We start from the raw sequence: 22,818 nt of genomic DNA on the forward strand, positions 1-22,818 counted from the left end.
TAATACTGTATCTGAAGTCTCTTTTATATAGACCTTAGTGGTCCCCTAATACTGTATCTTAAGTCTCTTTTATATAGACCTTAGTGGTCCCCTAATACTGTATCTTAAGTCTCTTTTATATAGACCTTAGTGGTCCCCTAATACTGTATCTTAAGTCTCTTTTATATAGGCCTTAGTGGTCCCCTAATACTGTATCTGAAGTCTCTTTTATATAGACCTTAGTGGTCCCCTAATACTGTATCTGAAGTCTCTTTTATATAGACCTTAGTGGTCCCCTAATACTGTATCTGAAGTCTCTTTTATATAGACCTTAGTGGTCCCCTAATACTGTATCTGAAGTCTCTTTTATATAGGCCTTAGTGGTCCCCTAATACTGTATCTGAAGTCTCTTTCCCGAAATTCAGACTTGTTGCAGAATTACAGCCACTAGAGCCAGTCCCACAATGAGCTTTCCTTAGGATGTGCCATTTTATGTGTCTGTAGCTTTAAATGCTATTGAGAAGGAGAGGGTGGGGTTGTGGCCTTGACCAACTGCCATGCTTCGCTTGTTTGCAAGCCATGATGTCTCTCTCTCTCTCAAATTCTCTGGGCAGGCAAAGCAGAGAAAGGGGAGGTAACCTTTCCCCTTATGATGTCATAAAGGGAAGATTCCAGATTGGACCATCTGAGCTTTCATTTTCTCAAAGGCAGAGCAGGATACCCAGGGCTCGGTTTACACCTATCACCATTTCTAGCCACTGGGGGACCATAGGCAGGCTGGGGGAACTCATATTAATGTTAAACCTCATAAAGTGAAATTTTCATGCCATGGGACCTTTTTAAAAAAGTGCAATGTAGTCGGTTAATTGACACACTGGACACATTGTACATATAGATGAAGTACGTAGCCAGTGCTGTTTCAATCTGGGGAGAAAATCCCGCGAAATTGTGGCTTTGCAACATTTTCCTAACTGACCAAGAAAAGTTAAACAAAAAAATTAAAGCAACATTTCAGTGCTCCGTTCTAATGATGTCAACACACAAAAAAAAACACGTTTGACACACCAACTTTGATGTGTATGGAGCTACAGTTGCAGACTGTGTGAACAGTGACCAAGTGACCAGAGACGAATGTAGTCGGATCGTGTTCAGTGCCCCGTGTCATACACAGGGCTTGTGTTGAAGTGGCGTAAACCTCTCCAGTTGAACCAGTCAGAGCTGATGGATGGAGAGTTCGTACGCCATTTTTATTTAGTGTGTGTATCAAAGAAAGTCAGTTCAGACTATGGCTGCACAATAAAAAAAATGTTTTATTGTCCTTGCAATAGAGTAACTGGCACAATAAACGCAGCACGATAGGCCGGGCGATAATCAACAATGTTACCACATATCGCATATTTTCCTCTTCATGATGCAGCCCTGCTTCAGACAGACTCTCTCTTCCTCTCTCCACCCCTTTGTCTCTCAAGAGACTTCGTTCAGCGGCCTCACATCCCCGAACTCGACCTGCCATCAGTGTCCAATTTCAACACCCACGCACAGTACTCCTAATGTGCACTCAGTTGATATGCTGTGTTTCTTGATTCCTTACATCATACGCCTTATTTCTATATCTTGAGTCCCAGTAGTTTAAGACCCTTTTCTTTCTGTTTGCAGATTATTTAAATCACTAATGTCATCTCCTTCTTCTTCTCTCCTCAGGACCAGGAAACTGCAGATCAGAAACATTCCACCTCACCTGCAGTGGGAGGTTAGTTCCTATTTCCTCTATTATTGTTGTCGCTGGTGTCATTTAAGGTCTTGTTTCTGTGACTTGAAACTGCCAGCAACCAGTGAACATTTGGTGAAATTATATATTTTTTTCTTTGTGGGTAAAGGCTCCAAAAAAACAAAAAAAAACAAGCCGTCAGGCTTTTTATCAGCCAATCAGAAAAGCTAAGCAATGTCTCCAAAAACGGGTAACACCTCAACAGGGACATTCTAACTTCTGTCCATACCGAGACAGTCAATAACACAGCAAGACAGGTTTCCACTTAGGAAACCTGTCTTGCTGTGTTTTTTTGTGTGAGTGCAAGGTCCCATTCACAGTTTTTTTATGCATTTTATCTAGCCTGACATCGCCAGGAAACGATACGTGACAAAGGCGCTTAGCAACGGACACATGTAAACCGACTGCAGCATGCAGAGATGAGCTGTGATGGTGTAGCATCAATATGTTTGTGAAGGAGTGTTGCCGGGTTTTTTTTTGAATTTGAAAGTAGTACTTCAACAGAAAGCTGCAGCCATCTTGGTTGTTTTCAAAAATGCCTCAACAGCGCTTCTCTTTACTAAGCTAGGTTTATGCTCGCCGTAGTGTCACCGGAGCAAGGGGGCTCGAGCCAGAAGAGACATCATCAAGTCTTCTGCGTAAAGCACAAAGACTCCCCCAGCTGGAATTCTGTCTCAACGGGAGGGGGACCAGGGGTATCTGTCGGCGCAAATAAAACATCAGCTCACACAGGGTTCAACGCTAAGGTTTTATTTTTATTTTTTTCACTTGTCCGGTCGGGCAAGTAAAAATAAAATCTACTTGCCAAAACTCAATTTTTACTGGCCCCTATACCATTTTTCTTTTTTTAAGGGAAAAAGTTTGAAGGAAAACGGAAAAATAACCCACGTCAAAAAAGTCTAGGAAAAAAACGTAAAAAAAATATTGAAGAAAATAACCCATCAAAAGCATTAAAAAACATAAAAGATGCATCAAATGTAAGCAAAAACGAAAAATTTTTGTTGTTGAAAAAAGCATCAAGTGCCATCTCAAATCAGATGATTATTAAACGATTATGCTCCAACAGGCAAGTGCGTTATTATATTTACTTGCCCGACGCTGCGTTTTACTTGCCCCAGGCCATTGGGCAACCCTTATTGTTGAACCCATGTGGCTACAGCTCCAATGTGTTTCTAAGCACAAATACAGCTAAAAACATTTAGCTGAAAAAACCTGCAAATTTGGTTAGGTATAATTTAGATGAATTTAACTAACTATGATATATAAACACAAACCGCACATCGTAAGAACTATGTGAACTATGATAGAGAATCACCAGACCATTAAGGGAAAATAGTCATTTTGTACTGCAGGAACCCTCTGAAATATTACGTGTTTCTGGTATTGCTTCACATATCAAAAAGTTATGAAATAATCTAAATTCTTCCAGAAGCCACCACTGTTATTTTGGAGACCTGCACAGCTTGAATGTGTAGTTTATTAGTTTGAAAAGAGTCTTAGTCCCCCATTAAGGTAGTCAAGAACAAACTGCTTTGGGCAACCGATGACCTGACAGCCAAGGCTAATTAATGCTTCTGCGTTACATACGTGGAGACACAGACCCTACGCCGTAGCCTCATAAGCACCTCTCAAAAAAAAATGCAACTACACGTCGCAGCGGCTGCGATGTGTACTGTGATTGGTCCGCATGGACGTGGCTTGGTAAACGTTGCATTTCCCCCCCCGACTCATTTCCTGGTTCTCCTTCTCCGTAAACAAAATGAAATCAAGGAGAGGGTTAACTTTTCCTTGCTACAGATTTCAACACACACCAACGCACAAGTTTAAACTGGCGTCCACTTGCGTAGGCTACGGCGAGGAGCTCTGCGTGGACCCTCCGCAAGAAGCGTAAATCCTGCTTCAGACTTGAGATAATCAAGTGAAGTTTGTGAAGTGGAGAGAGAGGATTGAAGTAAAGCACTTTGCGATGCTCTGCAATCTGCCTGTAAAGGCCTTGTCAGGTCTGACTTTCAGCATAAAGCGGAGTCCCAGCAGCATCAGTACTGGAATGATAATCCTGGCAGCGCTGGGCAGTGAGGCTGCCTCCTCCACTCTGACAATCTGCTCCAGTGTCTCTGATAGTGGGAGGATTGGCCGTTAAGGCTCCAAATGCCACCCGATCTGACCTCACTGCAAATATTTGCACCACTTAAGGTGTGTGGGTGGGGGTGTGGGGGTGTTTAGGGGTCATATTTGTATAAGCCTCAGTGGGCTGACGGTGAATCATGGGGAACCACAAATCTAGGCGAGGGTATATTTGATGGCTCAAACCAAAAACCACTCGCAGCTTTGTGTGGAAATGAATGGCTTTTAGTGGAAGCTGCAGGTTACGGAAGCGTAGTGCTGCCACGGCAGCAAACGAAAAACGTATCAGTATCTCGTCATTACATTACTTCTACACCGTGCTACGTCCTGCAGTGGCCAACACCATGAACTACTACAACTACTATTGTGACTATTATTGCCACTGTTCATCACACCCCCAACCGGCACCGTCCAACCGGCCCCGTCAGACCCCGCCTACCTAGAGCCTGGGTCTGTCCCAGGTTTCTCGCTAAAAGGAAGTTTTTCCTCGCCACTGTCGCACTAAATGCTTGCTCTTGGGGGAATTATTAGAATTGTTGGGTCTTTGTAAATTATAGTGTGGTCTAGACCTACTGTATGTGTAGAGTGTCTTGAGAGAACTCTTATGATTTGATACTATAAATAAAATTGAATTATGTGAAAAGTTTACTGTATAAGATGTTTTTCACAGTATAACAAGATATGTTCACGTTATTAGAACATACAAACTTATCAAGTTATAACAAGAACATTTTCTTGTTAATAGAACATTTTCTTGTTATTACAAAATACTATTACCACCTTATACATGGCAATATTAGTTATAATGTGACACTTTTCAAGTTATAACGTGATAATTAACTTGATACTTTTCACGTTATAGTAACTAATTTATCTTCTTAGAACATGAAACTCCTGTGAGTGAAAAGTAAAGTTCAACTTCACGTTCTAACGTGTTAACTAGTATATTGTAATAACAAAGGGACATTTTCTTAGATATATCTTAGTTATAACTTGTTAAGTTTGTATGTTGTATGTGTAATAACGTGAAAATATCTTGTTATAACGTGAAAATCAAACTTTTCACGTAATAAGATACTGATACTACGTTACTTCATTTTCAGGCTTGGCAGCAATCTGCTTCCGTAGGTTGTAATGAGTCCAGTTATTAGATTCTAACATTAACCAATAGTCATGTACTGATGCAACAACCAGCTTTAATTGTTGGTGGCTGAATTATAATCTTTCAACATAATACACAGTAAAAGATAGTGTTGTGGGCAGGACATTAAGTCAGACTCAGTGCTGAGTGACACTTTTTAATTCATTAACTTTATCAGTTATCAGGCAAATCAAACACAGATACAGGTAATCTGCAAACTGCCAAAAAAAATAAAAACAATGGGGCCGATAATCGGTCTATCCCTAACAAGTTCCCACAAATACAGTTTGAAGTGCAAGTACAGTACACACTAGTAAAACATTAAACCGAAGGGATATGAACAACACGAACATCTAATCTTGCATACATGCCCTCAGTTATATTGCACACAGTGCAGCCCTGTATAGCCGCATTATGCACAGCACTATAGATGTGGAAGCAAAGCCACCGTAAGGATTTGGCTCTCATGAGCAACTGAACTAGGGCTTGGCAATTAGTCGAAACTTTAATTGTGATTTTGGCTCCTAATGATCACCACAAAAAAAAAAGTTATGGAGAAAAACTATTATTTTGCACATTACGTTTTGCAAAGCAAAGTCTTATTTTGTCTGTGTTCTGAATGAGTAAAAAAAAAAAAAAAAGTATAAGCAGGAAAAGAATGAAGGGAAATTTCCCAGTTCAGGGTGTTTGGAAGGATTATTTATTTTCCATAATCGAGCAGCTCTGAACTGAACAACTAAATAGTGACTTTAAATACTGAATTTATTGCACTAAAATATTTAACCTTGAAGAGCTGGTGTGCTTGGAAGTTGCCTCTTGAAGGCAAAACCAAAATTCAAGGTAAACTGTTCCCGCGTCACAACATTAAGGATCGAGCAGACCTCCATCCAGTCAGCTTACGGTCAAAACCAAAACCAAATGAGGACATGCTTTCCTTGGATAAAAATGACGTCCTCAAATGCCTTGTCTTGTCCACAACTCAAAGATAATCACTTTACTGTCACAGAGGAGTAAGACACTAGAAAATATTCACATTTAACGAGCTGGAATCAGAGAATTGTTATTTTTCATAAATAATGACTCAAACCGATTTTAATAGATTTATCAAAATACTTGGCGATTCATTTAATAGTTGTCAACTAATCGATGAATCTTTGCAGTTCTAGTTCTAATACCTATACTACCGTACTACGTAGTTTGCCAGGAAAGGATTTAGTATGCCCCCAATCCATAATATGTCAAATACGGTATGCCAAAAAAAAACAGGATGTCCTACTGCATCCTGTCAGATTTTGCAAGTATGCAAGCCAGCATGCTTTTCTGGCTATTTTGACCCACAATCCTTTGCGCAGCATATATGAGCAAGAGGGTCAAAGTTCTAGGCGCAATGTTATGACAAAGTAGTCAGTCCCAGTTGTATGCATACTGCATGCAACAGTACATACTTTGTAATAGATCTATTAACGAATTTGACATATAAACAGTAACTGTGAAATATAAAGTCTACTTGTGCTACATTGAGACGGGGGGGGGGGGCTGTCACACAAATGGGCCGTTTTAGTGACACTCCCACCACCACACAACTCTGCTGCAAATTGCCCGGTTGCTTTTTTTGTTTTGTTGGTCTGAATGGGCCCTAAGTGGCAGTAGGTAGCTTCCTTCAAACTCAGCGAAGACGGTTTTTACTCCTCAATGACTCTTGGAGGTTTGATGAACACAGTCCCTGAAAGATAGAATCGTAGCATGAAAATCAGGCAAAAATGTTAAAAGACCTCTCTTTCTGTGTGTGTGTGTGTGTGTGTGTGTGTGTGTGTGTGTGTGTGTGTGTGTGTGTGTGTGTGTGTGTGTGTGTGTGTGTGTGTGTGTGTGTGTGTGTGTGTGTGTGTGTGTGTGTGTGTGTCTGTCTGTGTCAGGTGCTGGATGGTCTGTTGGCTCAGTGTGGAACCGTAGAGAACTGTGAACAAGGTAAGACTTCTGAGCTTTACTCTCACTTAACTTCAAGTCCATCTGATCTTGGTTTGTGAACACCACTGACATCTGCCATAAAAGACCCCTTTTTACTATTGGAAGCTGCCGTAAAAGTAAAGACCTTTTTAAAGCATTTTCCGTTCTTGCGGTGTTGGGGTTATATGGGGAACTTTGCTGCCCTCAAGTGGTAGCAGGGTGATAATTGTGTCAAGTGCTGCATTTCATTAGCGGTTCCGCTTCCCCTCAGCTGTTGATATGTTAGGTCGCACGGACGCCACTTGGAGAGCAGAGTGACAGTGGGCGGGGCAGGAGCGGGGGATTAGAACGGAACACGCCCGCTGTTGGTCACTTTCAGCCCAAACTGTCAGGGATCAGCCGCCAGTTGTAGGCTTAGCGCTACTGCTACAAGTGTGCTTTATTTTCCATCTTATTATTTTATAATATATATAATGTCAAGCAATTTCCTTATTGTAATGCACTTTGTGCTGCATGTCTTGTATAAACGGTGCTGCTATACAAATATTATATATAAAATGTATTATTAGTGTTTTATTTTTATTAATTTTTTTACAAATCATCATACCTGCAGACTCATTTCAATGAGGCTTGGTAATCAGCTGCATTAGTTTCTGATTTAGAAAAGAGTTTTTGGTTTGCATCATGATTAATCATATTATTGCGACATCAGTTATTTAATTTTTCAGTAAAATATCAAGCTTTCAATTAAGTTTTCTTAAACTATCTGCCGAAATGTATTTTTTCAATTTTTGTTTTCACATCTTCCTTCTTTGGTGGTCAGCAACCAGAGTTTTACCGGTTGTACATTACTGCCACCTAACATTGATGAATTTTCTTGCACCAAACGCATTACTGCGATGCATTATGGGTGATGTCCACCTTTTGGAGTGACCATCGTTGTCCACTCGCTCAGTCAGCCCTCCGAGGGTCGATCTCACCAAGTTCGCTTCAGTTTTTCGGACAAATTGAACAACCCTTATGATGGCGACGGGGTCCCGCCCCATGTGACAGACGGTGGATCGGGTTTTTTGGGGGGGGGGTTTTATCGTCATTGCCAATATCAACTGGCGCAATAAACAAATTGCGAAAGGCTGCAACATATAGCGAAAGGGGCTCCGAGATTTCCCGTGTTAGTTGAAAGAAAATCTCAGTAGAAAACTGCACTTTCATATGCAACTATTATTATTCTTTCAGTGGTGCCTTTTCTATTCAATTCAATGTTCAATTTGTAATAAAATGTTGGAAATGATTTCCATTCATTTGTTTTAAATTCAACAAGCAATTTGTTGTATTTTAGCAGAATACTGAAAGCAGAAGAAATGCAGATGTGAGCACAAGTAATATCGTTTTCGCGATATTCAACAACATTATCCATACCGCATATTTTCCCCATATGGTGCAGCCCTTATCACCAGTGATCCTTCACATTTATGACTACTTCATCAAACTAATGCCAGGGTTTTACTTGCGGTTTGCTGAGTGGATCTTACATCTGATTTCACTCTGATGTCCGATGCATCAATGCCTGTGCAGAGGAGATGTCCCGACACTGACCACAGCAACATCAGAATTGAATTTGGGCAAATCAGCCTCTGAGTCAATGTGAGGATGCAATTGGCCAGGAGCCCACTTTGTGGTTTTAGTTTGAAACAACTGGGGGCCTTCTTAAATTCTTTTAAGTAGCAGAGAAACCCAAAAAGTCTCCGCAAGTCTATTAATGAACCAACACATGCTGCATCTCTGTTTTCTCTTTCTCTTAGTGAACACAGACAGTGAAACTGCAGTGGTTAACGTCACATATGCATCCCGGGAGCATGCCAGGCAGTAAGTTTCTCCATCCGTCCTTAAGGACACTCTCTGTCTCTTTCTTTCACTTATAGTGTTTAACAGTATTTTTTAAAATCCAGATTCTGCATGCTCTTGGTGTCCTTATTTTTGATATTTTACAGAACACTTAGTCAGTTAGTGTGTCATTTGTGCTTTTATTTATGTTAAATCATAGCTTCCTGTTGTTTCTTTTGTGCCAGCTTGAACCTTTTCATGAGAAAAAGTTTTCATCTAATAAGTTCCAATATAAAAAATAGATTCCTAAAATTGTAATTTATTTAATTTTAACGAAGTAACTCCATAAAACCGTATTGAGATTTTCAGCAAGTTGTGTTTATATTTACGCTCCACTTGTGACATCTAGTGGTCATTTAAAGGAACTACAACTTTAAACTGGAGTTTTGTCTTGTGTTTTAACAATAGTGAAGTATTGTGATCTCTTTCCTAAGTAAGAGTAACATTACCACACTATAAAAGGTTTTCATTTTACACATTTCAAAAACTTTTCATACAATATTCATTGTTCATCATCAGCTCATTGATGATGATTGATGATGTTTGTTATAATAACATTTGCTCCTCAAAGTTAATATAGCTGTCAGTGCAGTTGAAGTAACATACAAGTACCTCAAGATTGTACAGTGCTTGGGTAAATGGCCTTAGTTACCTTCCACCACTGTGTTTGGTCATGATAAAAAACAAGTCATTTATGTGTCTGCAAATTCTTCTCACAAATATTACCGTTCAAATATCTAAAGAGGCTATTTTAGATTTCACTTACCAAGTGTCCTTGTATTCTTCCTGTTATTACCATTGCTACTACTGTTATTTTGATAATAATCATTACCGTAACTTTTAACCATTACTATGCATACAACTGAACACAAAACAGAAGCAGCATACAGTAAAATATTCCAACGGTTGTGAAATACATGCTGTACATGACCCTGTGCTGATGTGCTGTGTCCTTCTCAGAGCCATCCAGAAGCTGAATGGATACCAGTTTGAAAACAACGCCCTGCGCGTCTCCTACATCCCCGACGAGAACTCCGAGCTGGAGGGAGGCCAGCGGGGGCCCGATAATGGCCGGCGCGGTTACGGGCCTCGCGGCGGGCCTCGCGGCGGCTCCCCGAGCTCCGGGATGCCCTCCAAACCTCCACACGCCGACATCCCTCTGAGACTGCTGGTATCCACACAGTACGTCGGAGCCATCATTGGCAAGGAGGGAGCCACCATTCGCAACATCACCAAGCAGACACAGAGCAAGTGAGTGTGTACTGTCCTGGAGACACGCAGTGTGTACATGACGTAGTCTACAGCGTGTTCCTGTCGTAGAGTCTACAGCGTGTTCCTGTCGTAGAGTCTACAGCGTGTTCCTGTCGTAGAGTCCACAGCGTGTTCCTGTCGTGGAGTCCACAGCGTGTTCCTGTCGTGGAGTCCACAGCGTGTTCCTGTCGTGGAGTCCACAGCGTGTTCCTGTCGTAGAGTCCACAGCGTGTTCCTGTCGTAGAGTCCACAGCGTGTTCCTGTCGTGGAGTCCACAGCGTGTTCCTGTCGTGGAGTCCAAAGCGTGTTCCTGTCGTAGAGTCCACAGCGTGTTCCTGTCGTAGAGTCCACAGCGTGTTCCTGTCGTAGAGTCCACAGCGTGTTCCTGTCGTGGAGTCCACAGCGTGTTCCTGTCGTGGAGTCCACAGCGTGTTCCTGTCGTGGAGTCCACAGCGTGTTCCTGTCGTGGAGTCCACAGCGTGTTCCTGTCTTGGAGTCCACAGCGTGTTCCTGTCTTGGAGTCCACAGCGTGTTCCTGTCTTGGAGTCCACAGCGTGTTCCTGTCGTAGAGTCCACAGCGTGTTCCTGTCGTAGAGTCCACAGCGTGTTCCTGTCGTAGAGTCCACAGCGTGTTCCTGTCGTAGAGTCCACAGCGTGTTCATGTCGTAGAGTCCACAGCGTGTTCATGTCATAGAGTCCACAGCGTGTTCATGTCGTAGAGTCCACAGCGTGTTCATGTCATAGAGTCCACAGCGTGTTCATGTCATAGAGTCCAGTGTGTTTGGATGTATGAAAAGACAAACCCAAAACAAGTCAGGTGAAATTAAACAATAGTAAAACCAAATCAACACCAAACTAAACCCAAAAAGAAATGCATGTATCCCTAAATGTTGCTCCAGAAAATGACACAATGACGTCACACGAAGATTTTTTTTCATATCCACATCAAAATGCCTTGTTCTCCAAAACAGGAACTCAAGTTTACTCTGAGATAATATTCTAGCAACAACACTTGAACATTAAAGAGTGACTGCTCCGTATTTCTGAGATACAAATTCACACAATGTTTAACCTAATACATAAAACCTAACAATGTGACCCATTCCCCCCCACACATAATTATAGTCACTTGATTTGCAGATGAATGTGTAGTCTATAGTAAAGGTAGTGACCTAAAAAGTCCTGTTCTGAGCTCAGGCGGTACTGGACCTGGCGACTTAATAAATTAATTGTTATCCCTTTCTGTTATTGCAGGATTGACGTGCACCGCAAGGAGAACGCAGGAGCTGCCGAGAAGCCGATCAGCATCCACTCGACCCCCGAGGGCTGCTCAGCCGCCTGCCGCATGATCCTGGACATCATGCACCAGGAGGCTAAAGACACCAAGACGTAATCCAACACATTAATATTGTTTGACACAATCCTGGACAGTTAGCCTCAGGAAGGCTCTCTCCAGCTGTGAGATAGATCGATAGGTAAAACGATCAAATAGATACAAACTTTGGTTTCCGTTTGCAGTGCCGACGAGGTTCCTCTCAAGATTCTGGCTCACAACAACTTTGTCGGACGCCTGATCGGGAAGGAGGGACGCAACTTGAAAAAAGTTGAACAGGACACAGACACCAAGATCACCATCTCCCCGTAAGACACACACACACACACACACACAGACCTATTTACAGGGTTTTCCCTGGCTCTTAAGAGCACTTAATTGCAAATGACATCATATATGCATTTGCATATTAGTGATGTCATCGCGCAATTATTTCCCTAAAGCTTAGTAGTTGGCGGTTGCAGCGAGGGAGTGATCACAAAAGCAAAACTTGAAGGAGCAGCTCGTCACTAAAATGACAATTGCTGGTCCACCTTAAAGCCAGCTCACCTTAAGTAAGTGAGCCTGTGCTGAAGTTGTCGCTAGCTCCGTGGCTAACCGCCAGGTACCAAGCACTACGCAAACATTTGGCTTGTAGCATTTATTCACCGACAGATAAACTGCACACACGCTGCGCTGCTAAGTTCACAGCTACAGCGTTACTGCTAACTTCATACTCACGACAGCTGCTGCTGTGTGCGCAACATGCCTGCTGTGTGATTTCGGCTGTGACACTGTTTGTGCCACTGTGTACGCGAACCATCACGCGCGGCGTGTGTGCAGAAGATGATGGAAGGATGCCCGTCCCGTGCGTCAGCATTGAGATGCTCTCACTATTATTATTTTTTGTTCATACGCTTAGACGCCATATAACGGCAGAGATAACTAACACCTAATTCAACCTCATTCGGGTGGATAATAAAAATGCATGCATTACATAGTACATAACACACACCTTTTTAAGTTACTCAAAGAGGCTTTCGTGCAGCTGATCAGCTCCCCTTGTAATGTCTGTGTGCAGTCTTCAGGACCTGACACTGTACAATCCAGAGAGAACCATCACAGTCAAAGGCTCGATCGAAGCCTGCTGCCATGCCGAGGTGGAGGTGATGAAGAAGGTCCGAGAGGCCTACGAGAACGACATCGCTGCCATGAATGTGAGTCTGCACGCACACTTCGTTATGATGCATTTATCCATTTCATATTTAACACACACACGCACGCGCGCGCACGTAAACCTCCACATGGTTTCTAACCTGCCACACACACACACATACACACATACATGTAAACCTTTACATGGTTTCTAACCTGCCACACACACATAAACCTCCACATGGTTTCTAACCTGACACACACACACACACACACACACACACACACACGTAAACCTTTACATGGTTTCTAACCTGACACACACACACACACACACACACACACACACACACACGTAAACCTTTACATGGTTTCTAAACTGCCACACACACACATACACACACACACACACACACACACACACACACACACACACACGTAAACCTTCACGTGGTTTCTAAACTGCCCCACACACACACACACACACACACACACACATAAACAAACCTCCACATGGTTTCTAACCTCACACATACACAAACACACAAACCTCCACATGGTTTCTAACCTCACACACACACACACACACACACACACACAACACACACACACACACACACACACACACACACCGCCACATGGTTTCTAACCTCACACACACACACACACACACACACACACACACACACACACACACACACACACACACACACACACGCCACATGGTTTCTAACCACACACACACACACACACACACACACACACACACACACACACACACACACACACCGCCACATGGTTTCTAACCACACACACACACACACCGCCACATGGTTTCTAACCTGTGTTCTTCTCTTCAGCAACAGACCCACCTGATCCCAGGGCTCAACCTCGGTGCTCTTGGCCTCTTCCCCTCCTCCTCCAATATGCCCCCACCCCCTCCTGGAAACGCATCCGGTAGTGCCCCCTATGGTTGCTTCGGGGTAAGAATACCTGCTTTGTAAATTCCCTGAGAGACGTCAGTGCAAACCACCTTTGTTAATGCATTGCTTTTGTCCTTTGAAACCTCATAAAACACTGATTTCATTTGAATGAAATCAGTGTTTTATGTATTCATATTCTAAAGTGGGCAAAAGGAATACTCAGAGAAACTAAACCGAAGGTTGTTTATGTCTGAAATAACTACTGAGGAGTATGGAAGGGAGTACTGTTTCGGTTTCCTTGAACAGAAACTAAAACTACGGTCTCCCCTTTCCGTATTTCTGCACATCTTAGTTTTATTTTGTGAATTTGGACCAGTTACTTTGAGTCTGAATAGCACAGGTGTAGCGATGATGGAATACAGGCAATATCAGTGAGCCAACCACAAACATATCCATATATAATGTTATATGTTGAGTGTTCTGTCCAACAGTTTTAGTGCAGCAAAATGTATATTTAGTTTCAGGTTGATTTGCCTTTTCCACTTGAAACGAACTCCAAATGACGATATCCTCGTGCTGTAATCTGGTAATGCTGGCTGGCATTTATTTCACAGTTCTTGATTAAGGGTTCAGTAGCTAACCTGAATAAAAAAATAACTTTTTGTCATATTTGCTGAATCTGTCACTATATCCCGACAGTAGCACGAAATACAGATGATCTGTGAAAATAAATCAGGTTCCTCTGCCTCCCCCTAGTGCTCCTAATGGCATTTGCAAGTTTCCATCGCGCCCGAAGATAACCAACCAATCAGAGCTGACGAGTCTCTAACGTCAATGACTGCTCGTGAACTGCAGTCAAACTGCAAAACTAGGCAGCGCTGATCAAATATGAATCAAGATTCTGTTACTGCATTGTCTTTCTCTCCTCAAATGTTGTCAGAAATACATTTAGTTTTTAGTATTTATGTTTAGCTGTAAAATGAGAGCGTTTTCGATGAAGGCGAGCCAAAACAAAGAACCGCCGAGCGGCCGGAGCAAACTCATTTTACAGCTAAACAGTATACTATGCTTCTGAAAACATTGGAGGAGAGAAATAGCCCATGCAGTAACAGAATCTTGATTAATCTTTGATCCGCGCTGACTAGTTTTACAGTTTATTGACACTGTGTTAGAGACTCCTCAGGCTCTGATTGGTTGTTTTCCTTATGCCATTAAAAGCACCAGGAGGATGCAGATGCGCGTGGTCACAAATGATCGGATATAGAGACAGTTTGAGCAAATATGACAAAACCTTTTTTGTTATAAAAGTTACCAACTGCGGTTTTAAGGACTTATTATTTTATAATTTCTTTAAGATCCCATCCAGACATGTAAAGACATATGCAATGCTCCACAAAAAAGTGTAATAATCTCATTAGAAATTGTTATGACGTTTACTCCTTCTCCCTCATTTAAAAACTTTTAACTGGTGGAAAAGGTTTAAGTGGAGGACACACGATGTCTCCAACTTCACTGAAAAGTCCATTGTCAGCGTTTGTGAAACCGGAGGGTCCAAGTTTCCACATCCTACGGAAGGCTCGAATGTGTCCCGTAGCCAGTTTGAGTTAGAATCTTATTTGGGGTTAAGGTCTGTTTTCAGGTTAAATTTCTCTTTTTTTTCCTTCTTTTGTTTCCTTTTCTTTTTAAGTTGAGTTGAGGTAAGTAAGTTACACACTCAGTGTTTCAAGACTGGTGGCCCACCGGGCCTATGTTGCCTCCCACCAGGCCTAAGCCACTGGGAATTGTGTTTAAATGTATTTTGAAGACGTTTTTAAACTACAGTTAAGTGGAGCGGCTCGATTGGAAACCAACACTTAAACTTGAATCATATTTTAAAATCTCCAGTTAGTTTTCAGCTCTGATTTAAAGGGGAATTATGCAGTATTTTTTTAGCTTAATTAACCTTAACTGAACCGCTTCGGAGTCATTGGAATGGGTATATGACTTTTTCCGAGTTGAGTGGTGGACGTCTTGCTCCCCCCTAGCTCCTGTGAGCTGATAAACCACCCTTGCAACTTTTGGCTGGCAAGCTGCCGGCCTCAGCGCCAGGAAGTATCGCGTGATATCAGGTCTTCTGATGTAACGAATTGCGTCACAGCACTGCACACAAACGCCCATTCAGGAACCGGCTAAAAGGGTAGCAGTGGAGTTTTTCACACTATCGTCATGGCTGAGCCGGCTAAAAAAGAAGCAGAAAGCTATGAAAGCGTTGTCTGAGCAACAGAGAAGGAGGAAACGGCAGACTGACAGCGCGAGGAGTCAGCCACGAGTAAACATAGGAGCTGCCAAATATCGATTCCGAAGCTGTAGGGGGAGCTCTATAGAGAAACCTGCCAGCAAAAAGCGAAGAAATGGCCAAAACTGCATCTGAATCTGTCTTATAGCTTTTTAAATTCTCAATTTCGCCGTTCTGTCCATGATTCTGTTATCACAGAAACTATTGGGCTTTACATTAATGCTGCCATCAGGCTGTGTCTCGCCCCAGCTGGCCCTCTTTGGAAAAAAAAAAAAAAGACACTTTCCACCGGGCTAAACAACTTTTCTGGGGAAAACTCGCTGTGATGTCACAAATCCAGCTGGTACGCGCAGGTGTTAAACTTTGCTTTAACAACATCATAGTGAAGCTCAAACATCACAGTAAAGAAACAAGAAGCAAAACAGTATTTGACCGAAGGGAGATATGACTTGAAGTCCCAATAACAATATGTGTATTCCATAATAGATTGTCTGTTTATGTAATGAAATTTTTGCTTTTTGTGTGTGTTCAGGCTCCAGAGCAGGAGACGGTCCATGTGTACATCCCAGCACAGGCAGTGGGAGCCATCATTGGAAAGAAAGGACAGCACATCAAACAGCTGAGCCGCTTCGCTGGGGCCTCCATCAAGGTGTGCAGTAGGGCTAGGGCTGGGCGACATGGAGAAAATGTAATATCACGATATTTTTGACCAAATACCTCGATATCGACACCACAACGATATTGTTGTGTTGACTATTGGTGCTTTCACAAAATAGTTACACAATGACATTTTTGATAAATAATCATCAGTAATGTGGATATAATGACTAAGTGGGTAAAGGCAAATAATAGAACCGTTAGAACAGTCTGGTAAGTTCAGAAAATTACATCACTTTACTGTAATGCAGCCTTTAAAACCAGGAAAAGACAACACTTATGCCATATTATAATATTATGATATTCAAAATCTAAGACGATATCTAGTCTCATATCACGATATTGATATAATATTAATATATTGCCCACAAAATAAAACAACTATCAGCTAAAAAAGCTTTGCTGCTTTATAGACAACTGCTAGAACCTGACATTTCAGTATGGCAGCAGTCATACTCAGGGTTCAACATTAGCACCATCTACCAGCCAAATGCTGGTAGAATATGCAAGTGGCTGGCAGATTTGCTTCACGAAACAACTAGGGCTGTGCTCGATTGAAGAACTTATTAGTCGACTAACACTCATTCAATTGTATCGACTAATCGATTAGTTGATTTAATCGACAGATCTGTAAATCTGAGTTTCTCCGCAAAGAGTCATGCAAAAGCACCACTTTAATTCTTGTGTTTAACAGGGATGTGCTCGTACATTTCTTGGAAATAAGTCATTCAGCATGAAAAAAGCATAAAACATGACTAATCGACTAAAGAAATCTAAGTTGACTAAGACCAAAATGACCGATTAGTCGACTAATCAACTAAGAGGGAGCAGCCCTAAAAAAACAGTGGTAATCTATTAAGGGTGTGCAAAAAAATCGATTCACATTCGTATCACGATTCAAGCTCTACCGATTCAAAATCGATTCATAGAATTCCAAAAATCTTTTATTTTAATATTTTTTTTTGTCTACTGCAATCAAATGGGAAAAGTAACTACATTTACATTAGGGGTGGGGGGAAAAATCGATACAGCATAGTATCGCGATATTTTTCGTGGCAATACTGTATCCATACACAGATGCCAAGTATCGATCTTTTATGATATATGTGTTGGTCAGTCTGTCTGCTTGACAATCCCATTTTGCAGCAATAAAATTGAAGTGAGATGAACAAACAGAGAAATGTATCTTTTTAGATAAAACAGATGTTGACAAAATTGTACTTTGGGGACATAATTTGAAATTGGGAAAAATTTGAAGTTGGAAAAAAGGTAGTACATTGCAATATATCGCAGAATATTGCAATATGTTTAAAATCGCAATAATATCGTATCGTGACATAGGTATCGTGATGATATCGTATCGTGAGGCCTCTGGTGATTCCCACCCCTAATTTACATACTGTGAATCTTTTTAATCGAGAATCGTTTTTTAATCGAATATTGAGCCTAAAAATCAATATTGAATCCAATCGTGACATTTTCTGAATCGTGCACCCCTATAATCTATGTGTGAGTGGCTTGTAAAAATTGAACATTCACTAGCCATTTGGCTGGTGGACGATAAAGTTAATTTTGAACCCTGAACGAAACACATCAGAAGAAATATCCCTTGGTCTCAGAGCATAGGTACCCCTCCAGCACTCTTCCCTTCTCTAATGGAGTAGGAGAAGTTATCATTTCAATAAGAGCCTGCCATGTGTTTGGCCAGGTTTCAGGTAAAAATAGGCAGTCAAACTGGTGCTCTACAGTAAGAGCTGGCGCTCGCTGAGGACGTACAGAACCTGAGAGGAAGCTCAGCAGACGATACTCAGACCTCCTCTGCACATCTTCCAGGAAACAACAAACATTTAATGCATATTTCAATTTGCAAATGGAAATCATTTTCATCTTTTCCTAAAAGAATTTATCAATTGAGAAGGCAGCAAAGATGTAAATACAACATTCTGTTATCAGGTCCTCTATTTCTAATTCTTTTATGCGACTCCCATTTATTATGGTCAACGGCAGTCATATATTTTCACTTCAGGTCAGGTCAGTGATGTGTTTCTCCTTCTCTCCAGATCGCCCCGGCTGAATCTCCAGACTCCAAAATGAGGATGGTGATAGTGACCGGACCCCCCGAGGCTCAGTTTAAGGTGAATGCTACTCATCCCAGTTATTTAGCATGGTATCCTTCGCACTGAATTGGGTAAAAGGGCGTTTAAATATGCTGCTCCCTCTGTTTTAAATAAATTAAAATGATACTGTTTATTGATCCCCAATGGGGAAATTACAATTTACAATGCATGGAATGATTTACAAAATAGCCTGAACCTTCATGAGTTGGTGTCATTTTTAAAGTCATTTTAAATGACATAAAGGCAGGCACATCTGGCTGTAAATGTTTTTGACTGATTGATCTGTTTGATTCCGGATGTAGATAACTTCTGATGAACATTGATGAATACGTTGATATCTATGATCCTTTAATGTATTATGTATGTTTTATGTGCTGCCTGTCTTGGCCAGGACACACTTGTAAAAAAGATTCTTAATCTCAATGAGTCTATTCCTGGGTAAATAAAGGTTGAATTAAAAAAATAAAAATAAACAATTTATGGGCTGCTGTTATAATACAACACTATTAAAATGGGTTATTAACCTCTTTGTCTCCCTCCTGCAGGCTCAGGGCAGAATCTATGGCAAACTGAAGGAGGAGAACTTCTTTGGGCCCAAGGAGGAGGTCAAACTGGAGACTCACATCAAGATGGCCGCTGCGGCTGCAGGCAGGGTCATTGGCAAGGGAGGCAAGACGGTAAGCCACCTGAACCTAAATGCGCCATCTTTTGGCGTAACAATGAGCAAAATCCCAAAGCACCCTCTTTTCTTTTCCAGATGTTGTCTGTAATGTTATCTGTTGGGACACAGATGTTGTCTGTAATGTTACCTGTTGGGACACAGATGTTGTCCGTACCGTTACCTGTTGGGACACAGATGTTGTCCGTACCGTTACCTGTTGGGACACAGATGTTGTCCGTACCGTTACCTGTTGGGACACAGATGTTGTCTGTAATGTTACCTGTTGGGACACAGATGTAGTCCGTACAGTTACCTGTTGGGACACAGATGTAGTCCGTACCGTTACCTGTTGGGACACAGATGTTGTCTGTAATGTTACCTGTTGGGACACAGATGTTGTCTGTAATGTTACCTGTTGGGACACAGATGTTGTCCGTACCGTTACCTGTTGGGACACAGATGTTGTCCGTACCGTTATCTGTTGGGACACAGATGTTGTCTGTACCGTTACCTGTTGGGACACAGATGTAGTCCGTACCGTTACCTGTTGGGACACAGATGTTGTCCGTACCGTTACCTGTTGGGACACAGATGTTGTCCGTACCGTTACCTGTTGGGACACAGATGTTGTCCGTACCGTTACCTGTTGGGACACAGATGTTGTCCGTACCGTTACCTGTTGGGACACAGATGTTGTCCGTACCGTTACCTGTTGGGACATAGATGTTGTCCGTACCGTTAACTGTTGGGACACAGATGTTGTCCGTACCGTTAACTGTTGGGACACAGATGTTGTCCGTACCGTTATCTGTTGGGACACAGATGTTGTCTGTAATGTTACCTGTTGAGACACAGATGTTGTCCGTACCGTTACCTGTTGGGACACAGATGTTGTCCGTACCGTTATCTGTTGGGACACAGATGTTGTCCGTACCGTTATCTGTTGGGACACAGATGTTGTCTGTAATGTTACCTGTTGGGACACAGATGTTGTCTGTAATGTTACCTGTTGGGACACAGATGTTGTCCGTACCGTTACCTGGTGGGACACAGATGTTGTCCGTAATGTTATCTGTCGGGACACAGATGTTGTCTGTAATGTTACCTGTTGGGACACAGATGTTGTCCGTACCGTTACCTGTCGGGACACAGATGTTGTCCGTACCGTTACCTGTCGGGACACAGATGTTGTCCGTACCGTTACCTGTTGGGACACAGATGTTGTCTGTAATGTTACCTGTTGGGACACAGATGTTGTCCGTACTGTCTCTGGTTCTGGCTCTGACCACGGGATCACAGACGGGACAGTACCTCGCTTCAACGCAGTGTAATAACTCCTGTCTGAAATAAATGGGAGTATGTCCATCTCGCAAATGTAGAATCCGTCTCTGCAGTCATCTCAACCATCAAATTCCAGCAACCGAAAGTAACATAAGTAACTTTTTTTTATTCGCTGACTTTCTCTTTTTCTTTTATTACCGCATTACTGAAAAAAAGGGAGCGCACCCCAACTCTAGCAAGACTCAGATGTTTTTATTCTGATGTTGGAAATTAGTCTTTGACGGTGGAATCGCTTAACAAGTCGGTGTGCAGTCGGCATTACTTGCTCTCAACTTTGTAACTAACCTCCACCTTTAGCCGTCAAACCTGCAACCTTCCATCCAGTTGTTACTTCCTGTTAAAGTAACCAAAGCGTGTGTGTCCTTAGGTGAATGAGCTGCAGAACCTGACAGCGGCCGAGGTGGTGGTCCCCAGGGAACAGACCCCAGATGAAAATGACCAGGTCATCGTCAAGATCAACGGACACTTCTATGCCAGCCAGGTACTCCTCAGGCTTTAACACAGAAGAGCATGTAATCGTCATAAATGATTGGATCAAAAACATATTGAAATGACAAGTTACAACTACATTTTAGTAACAAACCAGGGTTTTTCCTTGCTCGAGGGGTGGGGGGGGAGGGTCCGCGTAAAGGAAATTAATCTGTTACCTTATTTAACAGAAAATTTGATTAACAAAAATGTTGATTACACTTGAGTTAATGAAACCTGGATGATAAAACTGAGATAAGCACTCCTATTCAAGTTTATGTTCTGCTTTCAACTGTTGGGTAAATTGCTCTTAAACACAGTCAAAGAGGATTTGAATTGCTGTTTTTGAGAAAAAAAAACTGGACATTTGACATATTGGCAATTGACATGTAGTTAGCGCCAATGGTTAATCACTGCTGCCAGTTGATACATTTTATTTTACAGTTTTGTCATTAATACATTGTCCAACATGCTGTGCTAGCTGTTTAGGGCTCATCTGTAATAAACCTACCGCCATTTAGCTCAGCTACCAAAACAAACCTAGTGTTTATCAGTGACAAATGTCACGTTATTTCCCACAGCTTGGCTCTCGACAGAGAGTGTGCCCCATTCTTTTATATACATGCTTCTCTTTCGTCACATAATTGGGCATCATTGCATTTTTATGTAGATGATACTCAAATTATATTTTCCTGTCAACCTTTCTTATACATTTTCTCCAACTTAAACTTGCATTCTTTGATTTCTTTGGCCTCTTGTAACAAGCTGTAAACACACTACTGAGATATTATTACCGTAAAAAGTTAATATTGCCAATAGTTGCCTATTTACACATCCAGCAGACACAAAGCAACATTAGCACTCATTTAAAGTCTGTTTAAATATCAGTCCAGTTATCACTCTCTTATTAGCTCTGGTTCAGATGTATAGATAACGTGTACATGTTTACTCCCAGATCCTGACTAGTGCAGCTTTTAATTTGCCACAAACCATTCTCATCTGTCCTCTGTCCCCCAGTTGGCTCAGAGGAAGATCCGGGACATCCTGACTCAGGTCAAACAGCCACAGAAAGGCGGCATGGGCCCGGGCCCGGGCCCTAACCCCCAGGGCTTTACAGAGATGGGCAGCCCCACGCAGGGACTGAGTCAGGAGAACCAGCCGCGCAGGAAGTGAGGGCCCCGCACCTTCCTCACATGCCGTGGGGGCCCCTGCCTGACGGACGGACAGACAGACGGACAGACACGCACGGACGGATAGACAGACAGACGGACGGATACAGGAGAGCGACACACGGACCCAGCGATAGACAGGGAGAGATACAAAGAGGGAGGGAGTACGCCCGACAGCCAGAGAAAAAGATCGGCGTTAAAAAGAGCGGAAGAGAGAAGATGAATCAAATCAAAAGATGAAATGAATTAAAAAACAAAAAAAAAAATGTAAGATGAAACGTAACTTGAGAACAGAAACCAGATGCCAGGCCAGAAGAGAGACTGAGTGAGGATGGAGGGATGAAGGAAAGGAGGGATGGAGAGAGGGAGGGGCGGTGTCCTCCTGGTGTGCCTGGGTAGGGCTGCATCAGACACCATGACTCTCCCACCTGTCCACCTGAGACACACTAGCAGGGGCCCCGTTTGTTCCTCTGTCGGCCCCTACAGACCTCTCCCACCATCTGCAGTCAGTCCTATATTTTAAGGGTGTTTTTTTTTCTTTTTTTCTTTTTTTTTTTTTAAACATAGAGATATATGTATAGAAATGTTTTATTCAGAGCTATTATTGATAGAATGCAGTGAGGCAGAGCCGGGAGAGAGAGCAGGGAAA

General features: G+C 42.2%; 1 protein-coding gene across 2 annotated transcripts in view; it reads left to right on the forward strand.

The window, feature by feature from the left end:
- igf2bp1 (insulin-like growth factor 2 mRNA binding protein 1) overlaps positions 1-22,435 on the forward strand; it is a 63,389-nt gene extending 40,954 nt beyond the window's left edge. The window contains exons 3-15 of one of the 2 annotated variants that reach the window (XM_039825635.1): positions 1,681-1,729; positions 6,926-6,977; positions 8,759-8,822; positions 9,801-10,091; positions 11,346-11,480; positions 11,610-11,732; positions 12,485-12,620; positions 13,419-13,541; positions 16,289-16,405; positions 18,474-18,548; positions 19,076-19,207; positions 20,900-21,013; positions 22,018-22,435. In XM_039825635.1, the coding sequence (XP_039681569.1) occupies positions 1,681-1,729; positions 6,926-6,977; positions 8,759-8,822; positions 9,801-10,091; positions 11,346-11,480; positions 11,610-11,732; positions 12,485-12,620; positions 13,419-13,541; positions 16,289-16,405; positions 18,474-18,548; positions 19,076-19,207; positions 20,900-21,013; positions 22,018-22,173 (1,567 nt within the window). In that variant the 3' untranslated portion in view covers positions 22,174-22,435. The remainder of the gene's footprint in view (positions 1-1,680; positions 1,730-6,925; positions 6,978-8,758; positions 8,823-9,800; positions 10,092-11,345; positions 11,481-11,609; positions 11,733-12,484; positions 12,621-13,418; positions 13,542-16,288; positions 16,406-18,473; positions 18,549-19,075; positions 19,208-20,899; positions 21,014-22,017) is intronic. The other variant, XM_039825637.1, reaches the window with a different exon arrangement.
- The last annotated feature ends 383 nt before the right edge of the window (positions 22,436-22,818 follow it).

The sequence above is a fragment of the Perca fluviatilis genome, chromosome 15, assembly GCF_010015445.1.
Source record: "Perca fluviatilis chromosome 15, GENO_Pfluv_1.0, whole genome shotgun sequence".
Classification (NCBI taxonomy): domain Eukaryota; kingdom Metazoa; phylum Chordata; class Actinopteri; order Perciformes; family Percidae; genus Perca; species Perca fluviatilis.